At 36.0% G+C, this 24,563-nt stretch overlaps 1 protein-coding gene across 2 annotated transcripts in view; it reads right to left on the bottom strand.

The window, feature by feature from the left end:
• Window positions 1-23,074, bottom strand: part of LOC102914399 (solute carrier family 7 member 12-like) — a 38,833-nt gene extending 15,759 nt beyond the window's left edge. The window contains exons 1-2 of one of the 2 annotated variants that reach the window (XM_076563815.1): window positions 22,950-23,062; window positions 22,298-22,364 (exon numbers count right to left, since the gene is read on the bottom strand). In XM_076563815.1, coding sequence (XP_076419930.1) covers window positions 22,298-22,364; window positions 22,950-22,967 — 85 coding nt within the window. In that variant the 5' untranslated portion in view covers window positions 22,968-23,062. Of the gene's footprint in view, window positions 1-22,297 lie in introns of both variants that reach the window. The other variant, XM_015988213.3, reaches the window with a different exon arrangement.
• Window positions 23,075-24,563: the final 1,489 nt, after the last annotated feature.

Here is a 24,563-nt window from a genome sequence, read left to right as displayed (position 1 = left end):
AGAATCAAGTTGGTATAACCATTTTAAAATGTGACAAAATGGAGTTCAAACAAAAACTAACCAAAAACAATGGATAAGGGGACTACATATTCAAGGGAAAAAGCTACAATAAAGTCATTAGTATTCTACACATTATTACACCAACCACAAGGGCAACCAAATCCATAAGAGAAGCAGTACAATAGCTAATATCATATATTGACACTACCACAATGATAGTTGATGACTTCAATAACATACCTACTCTTGCCAACTGGCAGATGATCCAAATAATGTTAAGTATTGAAACAGATGCTAAATGACATCATAAATTATGTGTACCTAGTAGATATTTATGGAACATTGTACTTGAACAGAAAAGAATGCATCTTCTCTCCTATAGTACACATAGGTTTCTACAAAATTGACCACCTACTCAGATATAAAGTCTCAACATACACAAGACAATTGAAATAATGCCCTGAATCATATCTGACCACCATCGATTAAAGGTGGATATCGACAACAGAAATAAGATGAATCTTCAAAACTCATGGAAACTGAACAACTATCTACTTAATGAGAACTGGGTTAGAAAAATATTTGGAAATAAATCAATAACTTCGTAGAATTGAATGAAAATGAAAACATAACACACTCAAAACTTTGTGAAACAATGAAGGCAGTTTTGAGAGAAGTTCATGTCATTCATTAAATACTCATCAAAAATTTAGAATGATCTCATGCTAGTAATATAAAGGCACACCTGAAAGTTCTATAACAAAAAAGAAGAATTCATATTCAAAAGGAATAGCTAGCAGGAAACAATCATCTCATAGCTAAAAGAAGTTAAATAGAAAAAATAGAAAAGATTCACTGAAATAAAATGTTCTAGTTTTTTTTTTATCAGCAGTAGAAGTTCCCTGATAGATTTTTGGATAACTTACATACATTATCATATCTTCTACAAATAGCAATTCTTGGATCTTTCCTTTTCCAATTTGTATCCCCTTGATTTCCGTTAGTGTATTATTGCTCTAGCTAAACCTTTAAGTACTATATTGAATAGATGTGGAGAGAAAGAACAGCCTTGTTTTGTTGCTGAGTTTAGTTCATTTTCTTTGACTCTACCTCCATTTAATTTGATGCATACTATAGGTTTGCTGTAAACTGTCTTTATTATGTTTAAGTACATCCCTTGAATTCCTGATCTCTCCAAGACTTTTACTGTGAGTGGAGTGTTAGATATTGTCAAAGACTTATTGAGATCTAATGAGATGATCATGTTGGATTTTTTTTTGAGTTTGTTTATATGGTGGGTTTCATTCACTGATTTTCATATATTGAGCCATCCTTGCATCTGTGGCATGAAGCCTACTTGATCATGCTGGAACAAGGGGAACACTTCTCCATTGTTGGTGGGAAGGTAAACTTGTATACCCAATTTGATACTCAATATGGCAGTTTCTCAGAAAATGAATTTGGGATAGATTTATTTCAGGCCCCAGCTATACCAGTCCTGGTTATAGACCCAAAAGACATACCATCCTGCCACAAGGACACTTTATCAACTATGTTAACAGCAGCGTTATTAATTTTAACCAGAAACTGTAAACAACCTAGGTGACCCTCAACTGAGGAATGGATAAATAAGATATAATATATTTGCAATGGAGTTTCTCAGCTGTTAAAAATGACACTTTCAGGCTAATTATGGAAATAGAAAAAAATTATCCTGAGTAAGGTTACCCAGATCCAGAAAGACAAACATGGTATATACTCACTTATCAGTGGATATTAGCTATCAAGAAATGGATAATCATACTATAGCACATAGACCCAGAGAGGCTAAGTAACAAGGAGGGCTCAAGGGGGGACACAGAATTTCCTTGAGGAGGGTAAATAGAATAAATTTTCTCAGTGGACTGAGAGTGGAAGAGGATGGGAACAGGAGGGAATCAGGTGTGGGGGATGCAGGGAGAGAGTACTGGGAGTGGAATCTAAATCTAGTAGAGTCACTGAATCTAGGATAAACATTAGAATGAAATAGTTCTTTCTTACCATACCTAGGGTAACATTAGAATATAGTCATTGTTTGCTGGAGGTACATAGACTTTAAAGTAATTAGAAATTGTAGAGAATATTACTTGTTTTCTGTGATTTTATAGAGTTGTTTTTCTGAAGAAGTTTTTCATCCATTGCACAACTTTGGTCACAAGACTATCGTGGCATATCTGGAGTGTCTTGTATACTGGGTACTGCAAACAGGACACAATAATGACTAAATTTGAAAGGGTGTGATTATTTACTCTCAGAACATAGAGAATATATCAAAGGTGTTTTGATTTAAAGGAACTTGTTTATAAAAAAAATAAATAAGCCTTTGTACAGATGTTTGAAATTCAGTTCACAAAACCCTTTTCTCCTTGTTGTCAGTGAGCTGAAACTTCAATTCTTGAGTGGCTTTCCTTCCTTGAATGTCCTATGCAATACAAAACACTGACATTTGACACCCAACATCATTGGCTCAAAGAAGAGAGGTGTCTGGATACTCCAGGACTGGATGCTAGACCATGGGGCAGGTATATGGGGAATTCACCATCACAGGAGCAGAAATATTTGCAGTTGCTAATATGTGTGTTAAAAGGAAATAGATTGAAAATGGAAGAAAAACACACCCTACAGAACTTTTGTTATTATTTCAATGGCAGGCTTATTGGTTTGAGGCAACTCCTTATATTCAATTAAAACTGATAATATGTGATCAAGTGTTGAGAAGTTTAAGGAGAGCTCATCAGAGAGGAGCGCCTATACCAGTGAAGATTTTGTCTTTATGTAATTAATCTCTGATGCCCTGGAGCCACTGCAGAGTGAGGAATTACAGAAAGTTCACTCAGACGTGGAGCAGGGGAACAAAAAGGAAACCATTCTGGCTACAAAGTGTCCATCATCAGAGGAGGATTATTTTCACATGAAGATAAGAATGTAGTTTCAGAGGGAAAAGGGAATGAAGAATGTCAAGACACTTGAAATGAATATCCTTCTTTAGATGATACAGACTTAGAAATGAGAAAGATTGAAGTGCTAACTGCACATTTGCAGGAATTAAAGACATACATAAAAAAACTAACAAGACAAAGAACATGGGGAGAAAAAGTATCTCTGGTAGAAAAGAGGCAAGGAAACGAAATCAAAAAAGAAATTTCCTCAGTAAAAAGTGAAAGTGTTTAATCAAAGACCTCTTATGCCACCTTATGAGGGAATGGAGAAATGGTTGCCTAAGGTCATAAGGACACCTTCACAGGTGTTTTCATTTAGTATGCAGGAAATGCCTGCACATATTCAGTATCCTCAGTGCTAAGATTAGATTACAGGCCTACAGATATGACAAACAATGTCATTTAAAGAAGCAGCGGTGGCATATGGAATGCATTCAGCTTTTCTAAGACATGTTTTAAATAATTTTGCTACTTAGAATACAATTATTCCACAACAACAGCATTTAATGGCAGTTATATTAGAAGCTGGTCTTCAATTACAATTGAGGCTCACCTGTGGACAGAGGATCAGCAGGCATGGAATAGCATAATCATGGTAGAATAGTGAAAATACAGAAGGATCATTTTCTAGGTGAATTTAAATATGCTGATTTACAAAGACAGGCATAATTTGATGACTTCACTATCATGCAATATCATTTAGCAGCATTAAGGGTCTGGAATGAGGTTAAAAAGGCAGGGAGGAGAACTACCTCACTTGCAAAAATCACATCAAGTTCAGGGGAAGCTGACATTGAATTTTTACAAAAATTTACTTCAGCATTGTAAAACAGCAGTTTCTGATCCTGATGTTATGAAAGTTTTAGTTGAATATTTGGCTTTTGAACAATTTCAAAAGGAAATGTATCGCCTGAGTATAATCAAGAAAATGGCCTCAATCCTCAGGAGTTTGTATGAGGTACAGAAAAGTTACATATTGGACTAATGAATATAGATCTGTGAGAAAAGTGAAAGACAGTTTGTCTGGAAACCTGATGAACAGCTTAGTTCAGGACCCAAGAATAAACATGAGCCAACAATATCTTTTTCAGCAGTGGGATAGCTAATCAGCAAAGCAGTCAGGAGGATTCAAATTCAGTATTGGAGAGTTAATGCACGCTACTTCAGGAAAGCACTGCTTCAGATTTAGCTGTGGGTAAACATCTAACATTATCCCCACAGTTTCCTAGTTATAAAGTAGCCACTGGAGTGTATGGTTGGTTCTCTTTTACCAGGGAAAGTAGGAATAATGGTGGCAAGAAGTTGTTTAACATCTCAAAGATTTATTGTAAACCCATTTTTATAGATGAAGATTACATAGGAGAAATTAAAATTGTGCTTCTATAAAAAGACCTTGTAGATAGAAGCTGGTGATGGAATTGCTCAATTTTTATTACTCCCACAACTTAAAGGTAAAGCAGCTCTACAGTATGTAGGACAGGAAGGTTTGTAAGTACAGGAGGAAAGGTGTTTTGGCAAAATCATTTTTGATGAAAGGCCAAATTTCAAATAAGAAATGAATGGGATTGAGATTGAAGGGCTGGTAGACACTGAAGCTGGTGTATTTATACTTTCTCAAGAGTCATGGAATACAAGTTGATGTCTTCAAGAGGTGTCTACTGAATTTTTAGGAATTGGAATGTTATGTCAGATAAAACAAAGTGTAGAAGGGATTCAATGTACAGAACATGAAGAACAAAAAGGGATATTAAAGCCTTATGTACCTGATATAGCCATGAATTTATGGCAGAGAGATTTGCTTCAATAACATGGATCTTGCATTAATATTCCTACAATTTCAGAAATAGCTTGTAAATTATGTTAAAAATGGAATGCATTCCTGGAAATATTTTTGAGAAAATTATCAAGGAAAATCACAGAATATACAGGTTGCCCAGAAAAAAAGACAGGGCAGGAATCAGCTACCCAAATTTGGAGTAGGAGGCATTGCCATTAGCCCAACTGCTCTGACTTTAAAATGATAAACTAATAAGCCTGTAATGGTGGAGAAGTGGTCCTTGATAAAAGAAAAAAATGTGGGTGCTTGAGTAACTAGTACAGGAACAAGTAGATAATAAATGCATTAAGGAAATTATAAGTTCTTGGAATTCCCCTGCATTTGTAATAGAAAGAATCCTGGAAAAATGGTGAATGTTTACTGATTTGAGAGGTGTAAAGAAAATTATTCAATATGTGGGTCTTTACGACCTTGAATTCCATTACTTTCTTTATTGCCTAAGCTTGGCCTATAATAGCTGTTGATTTAAAAGATTGTGGATCCTGAATGTACCTATTCTTTTAGCTTTTGTCTTTTTATAGGTGAATTGAGTACATTGATATTAAAAGACATTAATGATAAAAACATTATTTCTTTACTATTATTCAGTTGTAGAAACAATATAGAGAAAAATTTGCTTTTACAGTTCCTACTTATAATTCCCAAGCTGTAAAATGATATTAATGGAAAATCTTTCCTCAGGAAATAATCCAACTCTATGTCAATCACTTGTAAATCAACCAGTGCAATTGGTCCATAATTTTCTCAACTCATTATTTACAATTTTATGGGTGATATCTTAATAGTTGCATCTGATACCAATGTCCTTTAAAGAATGTTTGTTGAGATGCAAGAGATATTATATCAATGGAGATTGCAAATTGCTCCTGGGGAATTCAAAGAAGATATTCTCTTAATTATTTAGGATTTTAATTAAATAAACAGATTCCAAACACAAAAGGTACAGATTAGAAGAGATCAATTACACACTCTTAATAATTTTCAAATATTATTAGGAGATATTAATTGGTTGAAGCCTACCATTAGAAGGACTATTCAAGAATTAATCAATTTGTTTCAAATTTTCAAGTTTGGATTGAAACAGTCCAAGGCACCCAACAGCTGAAGCAGAAAAGGAAGTTGACCCACCTAGAACAGAAATTACAAAATTCCTGTATAGATTGATTAGATTTCACAATTGAATATACATTCTCAATTTTACCTTCTACTTATTCCCCTATTGGCCTCATCATACAAAGGGAGGATACTGTTTTAGAATAGATTGTTTTTTAGCCCATAAACGGGGGGGGGGGGGGAAAGGTAAAAAAAAACCTATAGTGAAAGTTTTCTGAATTAATTAAAGGAAACAATAAGCCTTTATCAATTGTCAGAAATTCATCCAACTGAGATTATATTGCCTTATGCTAATGTTGAAATTATGCACTTATCAATAACTAATGATAACTGGTAAAGAGCTTGTAGCAATTATTTAGAGGAGATCAAAAACAAATATCCCAAATTAAACAACTTCAATTTATAAAGAGAACTGAATGGATTCTTCCTCATGTAGTGAAAAAAGCACCTATTTCTGAAAAGCTTACATTTTTATACTGATGCAAATAAATTAGGAATGGATGGTTACATATCAAGAAACACAAGTAGTCCAAAATCCTTATGCTTCTGCCTAAAAATCAAAATTATATGCCATTTTAGTGGTTTTAATAGATTTTAATGAAACTATTAATAAGATTACCGATTCTAAGTATGTAGAAAGAGTTGTATTATAAATAGAAACTGCTGAACTAATTTATAATTAACTTTATTGTTAATACAACAACAACAGGCAATCTGGGAAAGGAATTTCCCATTTTATATTATTCATATTTAGTCTCCTAAGTGATTTCCTTGGCTATTAGCAAAAGGAAATCAAGAAATTTATAACTACTAATAAGAAACATTTTAGGAGCTTCAAAATTTTACTAAAATCATCGTGTTATTAGTAAAGGTTTAACAAAATATTTCATTAGCTGATGACAAGTTGAAGAAATTATAAAAATATTGTCCTACTAGCTTTGTGTAATCATCATCTAGTTTACCTGCAGGAATTAATGATAAGGACCTCTGCAGAAAGGAAATTTGGCAAACAGTTTATTTCACTTGGCAGAATTTGGAAAATTAAAATGTATACATCATATTATTGATACATACTCCAGATTTTAATGGGCAGTTGCTGTAAATTCTGAAGAGACTTTTGCTGTAACTACCTTTTTTATTATTAATTACCTAATATTTGCATAGGTATTACCAACATAAATTAAAACCAACAGTATCCCTGGGGGATCTTCTCTTTTCTGTAGGAAAATGAAGGAGTAGTAGATCTGGAGGAGAGGAGAGGTGGAGGAGGAACTGGGAAGAGTGGAGGAAGAGGAGTTTGTGGTCAGGATGTATTGTATGAGAGAAGAATAAATAAAAAGAAAAATGAAAAGAAAGACAAGAGAAGGAAATAAGAGATGCAGAGTATAGTGGCCATCTGGTCTATCTATGCCTTTGAAGTACAGCACTGCAAGATATAGCAGGTAACTGTTTTACCTATAACCTTGAAGTTCCTGTCCCCAGGGTATGGCCTTGGGGCCACTCTCTTCTCTCACTCATGGGCCTGGATGGTGTGGACTGACTCATGTGGCAGCACAGTGTGAGACTGTACCTCAGCCTTCCAGGAGTCTGCAATGATTCTCCTGTTCCATGAATTTTCTTTCTTAATAAATTCCTTTACTCATTAAGCAGACTTCCATGGATATCTCACTTTATCTGGCACCCAACCATGTGTATCTGAGCCCCAAGTGCTACTGGGGCTTCTTGCATGACTAAACCTTAATGCCCACAGGCAGCTGCTGGTGAGTTTCATCACTGTACAGAGCCTAAATGCAGCCCAATCCCCCAGGAGTTGCCTGACCCCTGCTCAGGTGATCACCTGCATACTGCAGTTATGTAGGGAGCAAAGTAGCTCACAAGGCTTGTGAGCCAGGCACTCCCAGATCAGCCAGATCATGCAACACCAGTTATTATAAAAACTGACAGAAGCACATGCATTTAGTGGCAGATAGAGAACCATGCCAGAGGAAACATACCAATGCTAAGTACCTTTCTAGTTCTTCAATTGTAGAGGCTGGACCAGGTCACAGCCACCAGCCTTGTAAGAGATGGCCAGCAGACCATTCCTTTACTTTTAAAACTGCTTGGTGTAGCTGCTGTCAATTCCATCTTTTGAAATTCCCACTGCCACTGCCACCATCACCATTCTGTGTGCAACCAGCACCATTGTTCAGTATATTAACTCATTTGTTGTAATCTCAGCAGCTCCGGCCAGTACTTATGGATAGGAGTTGCCTGGGTGAGTGTTTGATTCATTGGAGCCCATTCAGGGAGCTGAGCCAGCTCCCAGTTGATCTGTCTTGGTGCTCCACCTTTGACACCTACTGGCAAAACATTGATACTACATCAAAAAATCATCAAATGAACCAGGCAACCTGTAACATCTGGACACATAGGACAATATTTTGAGGATCTTATCTAAGGTAAATTACTTGATAATTTCACACCTTAAACTGATAATAAATAATTTTTTTCTTTCCTTTACAAACTTTAAGTATTTTTTTTACATCATGGTGCATAATGTAACCATTTGAGAATTTAAAGACTTCTTTGTTTATACTATGGATGAAATTTTACAAGACATGTATAACCTTCCTGGGATGTATACAATTTTCACCATAATGGTTATTAGCATAGTAATTCATTATGCTAATTCATTCATTTTATCATTAAAAACCTGGTTTAATAACATCACCAAATATGAGACATCAATGATACTGATACAGTCTTTGCAAAGAGGTAATGAGAACTTAAACAAAAGGATTCATTCTTTGGAATCTGCTAATTGACTACATAAACTTCAGTCTTCTAATAATAAATGGACATCAAGATTTAATTCTATTGAAAATAAAGGTGAAAAGCTAATGGAAAACTCAGTAAATCTGCAAAGTATTCTTAATGCCATACAGACAGTTTCTAAGAAGGAATGATTATCATTAATCAATAAAATGAACTCTTTAGAATCATTTGTTTATTATGCACAGAAAATCTTTTTTGATTTAATGAAGTCACTGGAATAATTACTGTACAGGAGGTAGAGAATTTAGAAAAAGTTGTGGTTAATCAATTTCAAGCTTTGGAGGAGTCTATTAGGACTGATGATCAGAGTGCTAACAAGAAGAAGGGAAAGTCTAGAGAGTTCATAACATTGCCAGTGCCTTACAGAGTTAGGATTTCTTAACTAAAGTCACTACACATTATGACATATACCCTGTAACAGTTTGTGAAAAGCCAGTAACTGATAAATATCCTGAAGAATATGTAGAATATATATGGAAGCCTATGCATATGAGAAATTTAAAAACCATCATGGAAGCTGTAGTTACCTATGATATACATTCAACATAAGTGAAACAAATGTTAAATATATGGTCTTCTCAAAATAGGATCATGCTAAGTGACTGGAATAGTTAGTATTAGCTGCATTAGAATATAACCAGCAATTAAAATGAAAACAGTTTTTGAGAGAAGCTAAGGTCTTTGAGCAGCAAGGTAAAATTAGAGACTTTGAGATGTCCCAAGATCAAATTGTTGATGAGGCATGCTTTGATGATATAGATGACAATCTACCTTTGATGAACATACATTATCCATATGTCTTACAGCATGCTTTAATGCTTGGGAAAAGATTCCAGAATGAAGGAAACCAACTGAGCTATATATAAAAGTTTTCCAGGGGTCAAAAGAACCATTTACTGATTTTTATTTTAACAAAGATTGACCAAGGCTATAAATAATACGATATTTGACCAAGAATTAAGACAAATAATTAATTCAATCTTTGGCTTTTGAAAATGCTAATATAGAAAGCAAAAGGATAATTGTACCTTTAAAGATGAGATCAGCACACATAGAAGAATGTATCCAACACAAAATCAATGGTGAGTCTTGTAACTATGATGGGAGGCTTAGATAGGAGAGATAATTTCCAGAGGTATAAAGAGACATCAAAGTGCCAAATGTTTTAACTGTGATAAGCCAGGCCATATAAGTAGAAATTGTATACAAGGCACTTCTAGAAGAAATGCTTCTTTTAGAAATGACCCAAATAGGAGACCAAAACATCTGGATTATGTAGAAGATGAGGCAAAGGCCAACATTGGATCAATGAATACAGATCAACAAGTGGCATATGAGGCAACCCTTTACCACTGGGAAATGTCTCAGGGGGCCTCTTGCAGGTCTCCAGATTGAATGTGGTCCAGTCATTTCCAGTCACTATGGAGGAAATTCCTCCCCAGCGCAATTAAATAATCTATGTCTTACATAAATAATAATTTTGCAATGGATGGTATACCAGCTTTGATAGATGGATCTAAATTTTGAAACAATACCATAAAACTACTATTTTGTCAGAGTTTCATGAATGAACAAAGATCAAAGCTTAGAGTATGAATAAATAGCCTTATTCTAGAAGGCTTAGTGGACACAGGTGTAGATATGACTATAATTACACCAAATCATGGCATCCAAATTGGCCTCTTCATGAGGCAGGTTTCCAATATTTCAGAATTGGAACACTATCTCAGATAAAACAAATTATGAGATGGGCTGAATGCATAGGGCCAGAAGAACAGAGAAAAAGTCTGAAACCATATGTGGTGAATATGCCAGTGAATCTATGGGGTCATGATCTATTATAGCAATAGAATACTCAGATCAATATTTCCCCAATTTGAACAAACACAAATTCATGTTTCTGGGAATAATTATATAAGACACTACAAAAATAAATCAGCAACCAACCATTCACCAACATAAACAGAGCACAATTGCCATTGAATTCAAAAGTACCAAAAGCCCTAACTTTAAAATAGATAACTGATAAAACTGTCTGCATTGGACAATGACCTTTGACACAAGAGAATCTACAAGCCTTAGGACAACTGTTTCAGGAGCAGTTAAATGTTCAACATATGTAAGAATCTATCAGCCCTTGGAATTCTCCTCCTATATTTGTTATCAAAAAGAAATCTGGAAAATGAAGGATGTTGACAGATCTGAGGGCCATTAATAAAGTAATTCAGCCCATGGGTACCCTAGAGAATGGGATGTGCTTGCCCTCTCTGCTACCTAAAGGATGGTCTATTATAGATATTGACTTAAAAGACTGTTTTTTAACCATATCTCTACAAGAAAAGGATAGGTAATGCCTTCAAGTACCTACTTATAATAATTCCCAGCCAGTCAAGATATATCACTGAAAGGTCTTCCCATGGGGAATGTTAAATAGCCTTATCCTGTGCCATTTTTTTTTGTGAAAACCATTGGAAATAATTCCTGCACAATTTCCATAATCTATAATTTACCATTATATGGATGATATCCTATTAGCTGATCCAAAGTTACTTTAAAAAGCATATTTGAAGAAGTAAACAAAATTTTGCCTCATGGGGGATTAAAAATTGCTCCAGAAAAAATACAAAGAGGAGATTCTATTAATTACTTAGGATATAACATAGATCTGCAAAAAAATTAGATCCCAAAAGATACAACTCAGGAGAGATCGATTGTAGATTTTAATGATTTTCAAAGATTGTTAGGAAGTATTTCCAACTTTCCAACTATCATTGGAGTATCTAAAACTGGACTAGTAAATTTGGCCAATGACCTAAAAGAGACCAGGACTTAAATAGTCCAAGTAATTATCAGCTGAAGCAGAGAAGGAATTGGCTCTAGTAGAAAAGAAAATATGATAGGCACATGTGGATTATGTTAACCCTGAACTGGTCATAATCCATTGTTACTGGTTACATTCTGGTCATAATCCCCTCCAGACACTCCCCCATAGGGATTTTGATTCAAAGTAAAGATATTATATTGGAATGGATATATCTACCACATAAACCAAGTAAGAATTTAAAGGCATATGTGAAAAAGATCTCTGATTTAATTCTAAAGGAAAGTTAAGACATTGTCAATTGACAAGAATGGACTCAGCATAAATTGTAGTACCTTTAATTAATGTGGAAATCTCTTTATGAAAAGATAATGATACTGGAAAAGAGTCTGCAGTAATTTTTTGATAGAGATTAACAACTGTTATTCCAAAAACAGAAGAATAGAATTCATAAACAGAACTGAATGAGTCCTTTCTCACATTGTATGGCAAAAGCCAATCTCTGGAGTCCCCACATTCTATACTGATGAAAATAAATCAGGAAAGGTCGGAAATTGATCAGGAGATTTAAGTAAAGTGGTTCAAAGTCCTTATAATTCTGTACAAAAGTCATAACTGTATGCCATTCTTATGGATCTGATGGACTTCAGAGAACCTCTCAATATAGTTACTGACTCTCAATATGCAGAGATAGTTGTTTAACATATTGAAACTGCAGAATTTATTCATAATAACACAGAACTAACTTCACTATACAATTACAGGAAGTAATCAGATATAGGAAACTATATATATATATATACACACATACATACATACATACATACATACATACATACAGTCTCTCAGGTCCTCTATCACAAGGTAATGATGAGGCTAGAAGCCTCAGACTTTCATAAGAAACACCATGAAAAGAGCAAAAGTTTGAAAAAGGCCTTTTCTATCACTTGGCAACAAACTAAGGGAATTTAAAAAAAAAAAAAAAAGTCCTACAAGTTCCTTCTATAACCAAACTTCATTACCTGCAGGAAGTAATTCTTTTTTTTTTTTTTAAGTAAATTTATTTTACAACATCATTTAGTTCAACATAATAGCCACAGATTCCCCTGTTCTCCCACTCTCGCTCCCCTCCCTCTCCCCCCACCCCACCCCCCATTCCCACCTCCTCCAGATCAAGGTCTCCCCCGAGGACCGGGATCGACCTGGTAGACTCAGTCCAGCCAGGTCCAGTCCCCCCCTCCCAGACTGAGCCAAGCGTCCCTGCATAGGTCCCAGGATTCAAACAGCCAACTCATGCAACTAGCCCAGGACCCGGCACCAACACACAGCTGCCTCCCAAACAGGTCAAGCCAAATGACTGTCTCACCCGTTCAGGGGGCCTGATCCAGTTGGGGGCCCCTCAGCCTTTGGTTCATAGATCCTGTGCTTCCATTCATTTGGTTATTTGTCCCTGTGCTTTATCCAACCTTGGCTTCAACAATTCTCGCTCATATAAACCCTCTTCTTTCTCACTAATTAGACTCCCAGTGCTCCACCAGGGGCCCAGCCATGGATGTCTGCATCCAGATTCCTCAGACCTTCCTCGGATGGGGTTTATGGCACAACTAACAGGGTGTCTGGCCATCCCATCACCAGAGTAGGTCAGTTTCTGCCGTCTCTCGACCATTGCCAGCAGTCTTTTGTGGGGGTATCTTTGTGATCTCCATGGGCCAGGAAGTAATTCTTAAAGTATACAAAGAAGTGAAATTTGACAAATGGATGTGTTTCATTTTGCAGAATTTGGAAAATTATTATATGTATACCATATCATTGACACCTATTCAGGATTTCAATGGGCAACTCCTGTCTGTTCTGAAAAGGCTGATTCTGTAATTACACACCTATTAGAACTTATTGCCATCATGGGAATACCTATACAAATTAAGACTGACAATGCTCCAGCATATGTCTCAAGTAAAATGAAACAGTTTTTTGAGTATTACAATATAAAGCATATTACAGATATACCACTCAATCCCACAGGCCAAGCAGTCATAGAAAGATATAATTGAACTTTAATGGATATGCTAAATAGACAGAAAGAGGTAACAATGATTCCTAGAAATAGATTACATAATGCTTTATTAATCTTGAATTTTCTCATTGCTGATGAGAAATAGACAGCAGTTGTGGAGAGACATTGGATAACAGAAAAAAACCCTGAGCTAAACCAGCCTGCTTACTTCAAAGATGTGTTGATCTCAGAATGGAAACCAGGATACCCCCTACACCAGGATACCCCCTACACTGGGGAAGCAGTTTTGCTTTTTTTTTTTTTTCAGGGAAAGGAAAGTGATGGATGCTAATAAAATTAATAAAAATTTAATTTGATCAGGAGAAACCACGTGATGAGAAGTGATAGCTCATGCACTGATGTGACAATTCTACAAGTTGTAAAGAAAACTCAGAAACAAGGGTCAAGACAAGGTTATGTTTTTTTTGTCTTTATAGGAAAATAGAAATACCCATCTTCAAGAAATAAAAGGGCTTTGGTGACAGACATCTACAGAAGAAAGGAAGGATCTATTGATATCAATGTACTCTACAGGGTAATATCTCACTGCCTGACATCAATATGTCTTTAACTCTATTGTAGTCCTGATTCAATTAGAAATCAAGCTGGCTTTGAAGTTGAAATGTGGCTCTCTCCTTCTCTAAACCCAAGCATGTTGCTAAAAGAAAAATTTGGGAGATTCTGTCTCTCATCAGGAGAGTCTTCTGGTGTGGGACAGAAGAAAAGCAATAAACTAGGAACCATTGTTGCCAAGATTCTATTTCTCTCCATGCTTATTTTTGATTTTTGGAAATCCTTCTTCATGTGTTACATCATCCTAAAATCCAAACTTTCCATTTTTATATTAATAATGTTCAACTTTTCCACAGTGAAAAATAAGTCTTTCCAATATCAATCTTGGAAGTCTCCAGAAGGAAGATTGAGGCACACAATAATGACTCTACCTGGTCCATAATGATGCCATTGAACCAAAAAACATTACACAATGATCAACTTTGGACTGCAAACTCTTCAGGAAATTTCCAAGATGATATGGTCCATCATATTGCAATTCTAGTCAGAATCTCCAATAACCTTATCCATTACTATGAGCCTGGCTACAGACTTTACAGCTAGCCCTATTGAGACTCAACCATTTAGGATTCTTAAAATATCCCACAGAGATACTATTCCACCCTAAACAGCAGGAAGCAATTTTAAGAAAATAATGCCCCCTCTCCAAAAGATTTCATTTTCTCAGGGTTATGGATAAGTTGTTACAGGGTTGGATGGAAAAATAAAATTTAGAGTCAGGATTATCATTAAGAAAAGAGAAAAAAGGGAATAGATAAGTATAGGATATTAAGGTAGATTATTGTATGTACTAATAAACTAATTTAGCAAACTATCAGACTTAGATAATTTTCACTGATATAGATTCTTATATTGACACAAATATAAATTATTATTCTATTTCTATTTAAGGTAAGTTGTATATTGATACAAATTCAAAATTATAATTGTCATATTGTACATACGTTCCTCCTATTTGAATTTTTTTGTATATTGATACATATTAAGGATATTGTTGTCATGTTGCATTATACATTTCTATATCCATTTAAGATAATTTATATATTGTCAGAACTTAGAGGTAATTGTCTTTATACTGTACACCTATTTACAGACTGTTTACCTTGATATGTGGATCCTTAGTGTTTAGGTTATTTAGATAGTTAAGGCTTATGGATTAATTGCTCCCCATGCTTGTCATATCTATAGTTATGTTAGTTAGGTTTTTATGAGACTACATTTACCCTGATACCCAAACACACAAAGATGCAACAAAGAAAGAAAATTACACACCAATCTCCCTCATGAACATGATACAAAAATACTAAATAAAATACTGGCAAACTGAATCCAAGAACACATCAAAAAGATTTTCTACCATGATAAAGTAGGCCTCATACCACAGATGTAGGGATGGATCAACATACGAAAATCTGTCAATATAATACACCACATGAACAAAGTGAGAGAAAAGAAACACATGGTCATCTCATTCGATGCTAAAAAATCCTTTGACAAAATCCAACACCCCTTTATAATAAAGGTCTTGGAGAGATCAGGAATACAAGGAACATACCTAAACATAATAAAGGCAATTTATATCAAGCCGACAGCCAACATCACATTAAATGGAGAGAAACTCAAAGTGATTCCACTAAAATCAGGAACAAGACAAGGCTTCCCACTCTCCCCATATCTACTTAGTGTTGTACTTGAAGTCCTAGCTAGAACAATAAGACAACAAAAGGCGATCAAAGGGATACAAATTGGAAAGGGAGAAGTCAAAATTGAGCTATTTGCAGATGATATGGTAGTATACATAAGTGACCCAAAAATTCTACCAGGGAACTCCTACAGCTGATATACTTCTTCAGTAATGTGGCATGATACAAGATTAACTTAAGAAATCAGTAGCTCTCCTATATACAAATGTTAATCAGGCTGAGAAAGAAATTAGAGAAACATCACCCATTGCAACAACCACAAATAACAAAATACCTTAGGGTAACTCTAAGCAAATGAAAGACCTATAAGACAAGAACTTAAAGCCTCTGAGGAAAGAAATTGAAGGAGATATCAGAGAATGGAAAGATGCTCATGAATAGGTAGAATTAACATAGTTAACATGGCAATCTTACCAAAAGCAATCTACAGATTCAATGGCAATCTACAGATTCAATGCAATCCCCATCACAATTCCAACACAATAATCAATAATCAACTTCATATTGAAAATAAAAACACTCAAGACAGCCAAAATCCTCTTATATAATAAAGCAACTTTTGGAGGCATCACTATCCCTGACCTCAAGTTCTACTATAGGGCTATAGTAACAAAACAGCTTTGTATTGGGATAAACACCAACATATGGATCAATAGAACTGAATTGAAGACCCTGATATTAATCCACACACCTATGAATACCTGATTTTTGGCAAATAAACCAAAATTATACAATGGAAGAAAGAAAGCATCTTCAACAAATGGTGCTGGCATAACTGGATGTGAACATGTAGAAGATTGCAAATAGATCCATATCTATTGCCATGCACAAAACTCAAGTTCAAGTGCATCAAAACCTTAACATAAATCCAGATACAATGAACCTTATATAAGAGAAAGTAGAAGGCAGCCTTGAATGCATTGGCAAAGGAGACCACTTCCTAAATATAAAATCAGTCTCATAGACACTTAGAGCAAAAGTCAATAAATGGGACCTCCTGAAACTGAGAAACTTCTGTAAGGCAAAGGACATGATAAATAAAACAAAATGGCAGCCTACAGAATGGGAAATGGTCTTCACCAAACCCACATCTGACAGAGGGATTGTCTCAAAAATATATAAAGATTTCAAGAAATTAGACATCAAAATACCAAACAATACAATTAAAAAATGGGCTAAAGAGACAAATAGAGAATTCTCAATAGAATGTCAAATAGCCAAAAGACACTTAAGGAATTCCTCAACATCCTTTGTCATTAGGGAAATGCAAATCAAAATGACTCTGAGATATCATCTAACACCTGTCAGAATGAATAATTTCAAAAACACTGATGACAGTTTATTTTGGAGAGGATGTGGAACAAAGGGAACACTCCTCCACTCTTGGTGGGAGTGCATACTTGTACAGCCACTTTGAAAATCAGCATGGTTGTTTCTCAGAATATTGGGAATCAATCTACCTCAAGATGTAATGATATCACTCTTGGGCATATACACAAGGGATGCTCAATCATACCACAAGGAGAATTGCTCAACTATGTTCATAGCAGCTTTATTTGTAATAGTCAGAACCTGGAAACAACCTAGATGTCCTTCACCTGAAGAATGGATAAAAGAAAGTGCTATATATACACAATGGACTAAAAATAATGACATCATGAAATATGCAGGCAAATGAATTGAGCTAGAAAATATCATTTTGAGTGAGGTAACCCAGACTCAGAAAGACAAACATGATATGTAGTCACTCATAAGTGGATCCTAGATTAAAACAATGGATAATTAGCCTACAAGAATCACCTTGAGAAAGGGAAACAGAGGACATCTCCATGAGTAAACTGGGTATGAGGGAGGGCAATAGAGGTGAGGGAATGAGGAATTAAAACATGAGGCTGGCCAAGCTGGGAGAGGAACAGAGTGGAAGAGCAATAAAAGATATGTCTTGATAGAGGGAGACATTAAAAGAGAAACCTGGTGCAAGGGAAATTCCCAGGAATCCACAAGGATGACACCATCTTAGACTACTAGCAATAGTGAAGAGGGTGCCTGAACTGGCCTACCCTGGTAATTAGATTGGTGAATACCCTGAGTGTCATCTTAGAGCCTTCATCCAGTAACTGATAGAAGCAGATGCAGAGATTCACATCCAAGCACAAGGCTGAGCTCCTGTAGTCCAGTCAAAGAGATAAGGGGGATTATGGGAGCCATGTGTGTCAAGATCATGATGGAGAAATCTACAGAGACAACTGAATCAAGCTTGTAGGAACTCAGAAACTTTAAACCAACAGCTGTGGAACCTTCATAGGACAGGATTAGGCCCTCTGTATATGGGTGACAGTTATGTTGCTTGGTATATTTGAGGAACCCCTGGCAGTGGGATCAGATCTATCCTTGGAGCATGAGCTGGGTTTTTGTGACCAATTACATATGGTAGGATGGCTTAATCATCCTTGATGCATCAGGGAGTGGCTTGGTCCTGCCTCAACTGAATGTACTAGGTTTTGCTGACTTTCCAAGGAAGGCCTTTCCATTTTGAAGGAGGAGATGGAGGGAGGGTCTGGGAGGGAGCCTGGAGGAGAATGAGATGAGTAATGAGAGGGGAATCTGCGGTAGTTGGCATGTAAGTCAAATTAAAAGAAGAACTCTATTTTTAAAGAAACCTAGCTTATTTTTCAAGTGGGTCATTTGTTTCCTTGACCATTTTTTAATTCTTTGTATATAGTGGGTAATAATTCTCTGTCAGATGCATATTGGCAAAGACTCTCTCCTGTTCTGTGCTTTTTTTTAACTCAATTGATTTATTCTTAAGCTGTTCATAAGTCTTTTAGTTATATGAGGTCCCAGTTATTGATTGTAGGCCTTAATTTCCTGGCAAGTGGAGTCTTCTTTAAAAAGTCTTTTCCTACAACTGTACATTTTGTCATACTCCTGTATTTTCTATCAGAAGTTTTAGTGTTCCAGATTTCAAATTGAAGTCTTTAATTGACTTGGATCTCATTTTCTAGTGCAGGGTGATAAATATGGATCTAATTCCATTGTTCTGCTTGTAGACATCCAATTTTAAATGTCTTTCAATAGATAAGTGGATACTGTAAATATGGCAAATATACATTCAGCTATAAAGAAAAATGAAATCATGAAATTTTCAGGTAAATGATGGACTTAGAGAAGATTGTATTATATGATTTAATATAAACAGACTCAGAAAGATAAATGCTGTGGAATATTATTTTAAGATGTGTTACAATCGAATATGAGTGGAATATTTGTTTAATATTGCAAAGGTATATTATAGTCTTTTATGTTGCATTTGTTTAAGTCTGTGAAGCTGTATTACTTTGACTGTCTAAAACACCTGAATGGCCAGTTGCAAGGCTGTAGAAGGGACAGGTAGGGCAGGCAGGCAAAGAGAAAAAATAGGAGAAATCTGGAGGGGGGGGCAGATTAAGGAGCAAGAAAAGGAGGATAGTAAGACTCCAGAATCTAGGCACCCAGCTACATAGCCAGCCATGGAGAAAGAAGTAAAGAAAGATACAGTGATCTGTACTTTTCTGTAGCTAGCAGTTTCTCCATTCCTGCCTGGGCCCTGCAGTCCTATGGCCTGTTTATATAATATTCACACAGAGGCTTAATATTATTTATAATTGCTTGGCCATTAACTCAGGCCTACCACTGACTAGCTCTTACATTTAAACTCAGCCCATTTCTGTTATTCTGTATGTTGCCAAATGTTCAGTGGTTTAATTGCATGCCATTACATGCTGCTCCCTGGATGGTGGACTGGTGTCTCCTGACTCAGCCTTTTGCTTCCCAGAATTCTCCTCTCTGCTTGCCCCACCTATACTTCCTTCCAGGCTACTGGCCAATCAGCATTTTTATCAACCAACAGAGCAATACATATTCATAGCATACAAAAAGACACCCAGAGCATTTTTCTCTGATTTTTTACTCAGAAAATTAAATATAGTGTGTAGAAAAATGTATGCAATTTTGTATGATGATCTTTACACCCTGCTACTTTGCTGATAGTTGTATTGGAATCAATGGTTTCCTTTATAGTCTATGGGTGTTTTACATAGAGTGTAAATTGTCTGAAAATAGAATAATTAAACTTCTTTCCTGTGCTCTATATTGTAGCAAAAGTTTTCCTGTGTCCTGCTCACTTCTGCAGCTGCTTGGTCCCAAGTGAACACACAGAGGCTTATATTAATTACAAACTGTATGGCCTATGGCTCAGACTTTTGGTTGGCTAGCTTACAACTTATCTCAACCCAATCCTATTAATCTATATTTTGCCACCTAGCTTTGTGGCATTACCTGTTCTCTCACATCTTGCTTCTCCTGATGGCACCTTGAAAATTCTGCCTAAATCCACCCTTCATCTCTGTCTTCAGTTTGAATGCACTGCCTAGCCTTATTCTGCCTCACCACTGGCCAAATAACTTTGTTTATTTATCAGCCAATGAAAGCAACACATATTCACAGCATACAGAAAGACATGCCACAGCACTGATAAAGTGAGATATCCACTGGAATCTGCTTAATGGGTAAAAGGGATTTATTAGGAAACAAAACTCAAGAAACAGAAAAGGAGAGTCATTGCAGGGTCCTGGAAATCTGAGGTACAGTCCCATGCTATTCTGCTGCCTGAGTCAGTCCACACAGAGAGAAGAGAGCTGCTTACATGCATCTCAGGTTTAGCCCTGAGGTCATGCCCCAGGGGTAGGTACCTTATTGGTTGTCAAATACATATGGCCAGCCTTGCATCCATATACACACCAGCAACAGAAACAGATCAGCAGGGTGTATTTACACACACACACACACACACACACACACACACACACACATATATATATATATATAGTGTATAAAATAATAAATATAGGAAAAGAGGCTATCAACATGAGAGTTTGAGAACACATTCGAGGAGTTTGGGGGAAGGGTATCTATGAAGGGCTAGAGGAGGAAAGGGTGGGAAAAACTTAGATAACTTGATTTCAGTTATAACAAAAATGAAATTATACGTGTACATATATATTTATGCATTTATGTAGGCCATTTGTAATGTATGCATTTGTGAGTGGAAGTATGCTGAAGAGGGGATTAAGAAAAGACAACAAAACTATATGTGATCAGAAACAGAAGGACAACTATCTGGAAGAAGAAAAGGAAACATCCAAAAGGTGGCAAAGAGAGTGGAAGAAAGGTAGTGTCACCATACTGATGACAAAATATAATAGTACACATAGTGCTCGCTAATTTAATGTCAACTTGACCCAAGCTAGAGTCATGTTAGAAAAGAGAACCTTAATTGAGAAAATGCCCCACCTGATTGACCTGTAGCAAGCCTGTGGTGCATTGTCTTGATTGATGATTGATGTAGGAGGTCATGGGTCACTGTGGGTGTTGCCACCCTTGGGCTGGTGGTCCTGGGTTATGTAAGAAACCAGGATGAGCAGGCATTGAGGAGAAATCTACTAAATAGAATTCCTTCATGGTCTCTGCATTAGTTTGTGTTTCCAGGTTCCTGCCCTGGCTTCCAGGACGATGGATTACAAACTGTAAGGTGAAATAAACCCTTTCCTCCTCAAGTAGGATATTTGGTCGTGGTTGTTCTGTCACAACAACAGAAACCCTAACTAAGACAAACAAGTATTGAAATGCCACAGTGAAACTCCTCACTCTGTATGTTAAGCAATTACTGAAAAATAAATAAAACTTTACATGATATGTAATGAATTCTTTTCATTAAATCTTTTAGATATTGCAAGTAGATTTGTGTGCAATAATTATCAAATTCTTTTGGTACTGTGAAATCTGCATGAAATTATTGCTCCACAGAAAATAATATGCATTCTCAAAAATGTTCATTAAAACACTGTCTTTGATATGAAAATATCAGAGACACTTGAAATGCTTATGATAGTGAGAAGTATGTACTTTTCAATGCAAATACACCAAGAGAGATGACTATACATAACAGGCTTGATAGTGGATATTTCTAGGAAGAGAACAAAGTTTTGAAGTTGAGGTGAAGTATATTAAAATCTGAGACCTATGATAGCTTTATAAATGTGATTTTACTCATATATTCTTTATATAATTATTACTTATTTCAAGATGCTTGGATCACATAAAATAAAGCCAAGTGCATTTAAAAATCTCATTTTTTGAAGATTCTTAAAATTCCTAAGTTAATATAAAAGACATAGCTGGAAGAAAGCTAAATTATATAAAGTCTACATTAACGAATATACATGGGTACTTTAAATATAATCCCACATTATAGAGAAGATTGTACTTCATAATATATCATGAAACAATCATATTAAAATTTCCCTCTAAATTCGAGGCAAACTCTTATGTCATACTGGTAGATATTTGTATGAATGGATTTACCTGCTATGTTGATCAGGAGTGATGCTCCTAAATATGAATAGTTTACTTGGAGAATGGCATCTGCAATCTGTGAAGCATCAGGAAGTTCAGCATCCAGTGCATTTTCAAACCTGGATATATTCTCCTTTTTTCCAACCACTAACAGCACAATCCCAGTTAGAGAAATGAAACAAAGAACAGCCATTTTCATGAGACTGCTGATAGTCTGAAATTGAGTCACTGTTTTTATCCCTCGAGCATTGAGAATTCCAAATGACCACAAAACAGCCAAAGCCAGACATTTCTTTGGGAACTCTGGAGGTGGGCATCCAGAATAGAAAAGTTGAACTAGATTACTAGCTATTAGTAAGCATAGAGCACCAATGCCTAGGAAATGACCAAAAAGCTGTATCCAAAGACATAGGAAAGCAACAGAGGATCCAAAAGATCTCTTGAGGAAATAATAAATTGCTCCACTCACAGGGAAGGTGGTTGCCAACTCTGCAAGACAAAGAGCATTCATCATGTTCAGCAAGCCACAACCTGCCCAAATACTTAGGGAGACAGGGATATTCAGTGAGGAGTATTTTAATACTCCTTTTGGGGACACAAACAAAATGCCTGTCCCTAGGGTGGAACTAAGCAAAAGCATGTTTCCGTGGATGAATCCTACCACTCTCAAGAGCTGCATGGTTTTTCCTTTTTCTCCCCTTTAAATCTTCAAAAATAACTCTTCTTTATTATGCTTCTCTGTAATTTTCTGCAAATGCCTGTCAGACACAGTGTTGCCTTGACTAAAACATCTATTCCTTATAAGAGATTTTAAGCCTGAACTTAACTTGGGTTTTAAAATAATTAACTTTTTGCTGGGTGATGGTGGCACATGCCTTTAATGCCAGCACTCTAGAGGCAGAAGCAGGCAAATCTCTGAGTTCAGTGCCGGCCTGGACTACAAAGCAAGAACCAGGACAGCCATAGCTGTTCTACATCTCTACCCAATCACACAAAACAAAAACAACTGCAAAAAACAGTTTTAACTTCTTTCTGAGACCACAGCTAACATATTTCCTGTTAATCAGAAAGTATTTTCAGTCATCCTGAAAAATACTTTTGGATGTAAAACACTATGCCCCTACAGTCTGTTTGATTGCTGGGCTAAAACCAATACATGCAAGGCCATTGATAGGGTAAAAAAGGGGGGAGGATTTTCCAGTAAAAGAAACTGGAAAGGTCAGGGGACATCTAAGTCTATTACTCCTCAAAAACAAACAAACACACTAATTAAAACAAACCAAAAGGAAAAAACAAAGAACAACAACAAAACTTATGTGAGTAAAACATGCAAATCAGCTTTTATAAGGCAGTGCAAGGGCGGCAAGATGAACTTGCTGGGAAAGTCTCCTCATGGAGCTGTGCTCCTACTTTTTTTTTTTTTCCTTCTCTCCCTTTCAGGAACAACACCATCCATCTTGACCTCCTGGAATTAGTTCCTGGAATTCTTCAGTCAAGCACATTATTATTCTACAAGTTAAACATTATAACAGTTTACCTCCTTCCTCTCAGTTGATACACATGACTGAGGAGTGAAGAACCCTCACAATTCTAATGTGAATTCATCACAGATATTCTGGTTCCTGCCAAGCAAAACAGGATTATTCAGCATTGGCATTTCTAGTCAACTGAGGCTTGCCTTTCTTTCACAGTTAGAATGCAGTAGAGAAACACAGTTTAATCTCAAGAGACAACTCTGAAGAGAACAGCTACTGTTGTAATGTTATTATATAATCTTGAAACACTACTTCACATATTTACACCAAGACAGTGTCTTATAGATGTATTAGACACTATTTACTTTGAACTCAGGTGGGCAAAGATTTGAACTTCACTTGTCCATTTAGCAACTGTAAGCAAGATGCTGTCATTTCATTTTCAAGAAATCAATCCCTGTTTTCTTGTAGTTATTAGTGTACATTACTTCTATTCATAAACACATTTCAACTGTGACAGTTTGACACATGAAAGTACATGATTTTGTTACCAGAGATAGTCTCAGTAGTATCCCATTGAGGTAAATTCTCAGTTCTTTGTAACTTGAACAAAGTGAGAAAGATATGGAGTCCTAACAGAGAAAATTTAATTTACATGAAAGGTGAGAGTAAAAGAATAAAATAATTGCACAGGATGGGTCAGGATTGAGTAAGCATGTCACTCCAAAACCGACCTCTCCTAGTCTAGGGACTTTTATTCATGAAAATGATAGGGAGTAGTTTTATGAGGGATTATCCTT

Source organism: Peromyscus maniculatus, chromosome 2, assembly GCF_049852395.1.
Source record: "Peromyscus maniculatus bairdii isolate BWxNUB_F1_BW_parent chromosome 2, HU_Pman_BW_mat_3.1, whole genome shotgun sequence".
In the NCBI taxonomy this organism is placed as follows: Eukaryota; Metazoa; Chordata; class Mammalia; order Rodentia; family Cricetidae; genus Peromyscus; species Peromyscus maniculatus.
Note: the sequence above shows the minus strand (reverse complement) of the source record. Positions and strands in the feature narration are given on the sequence as shown.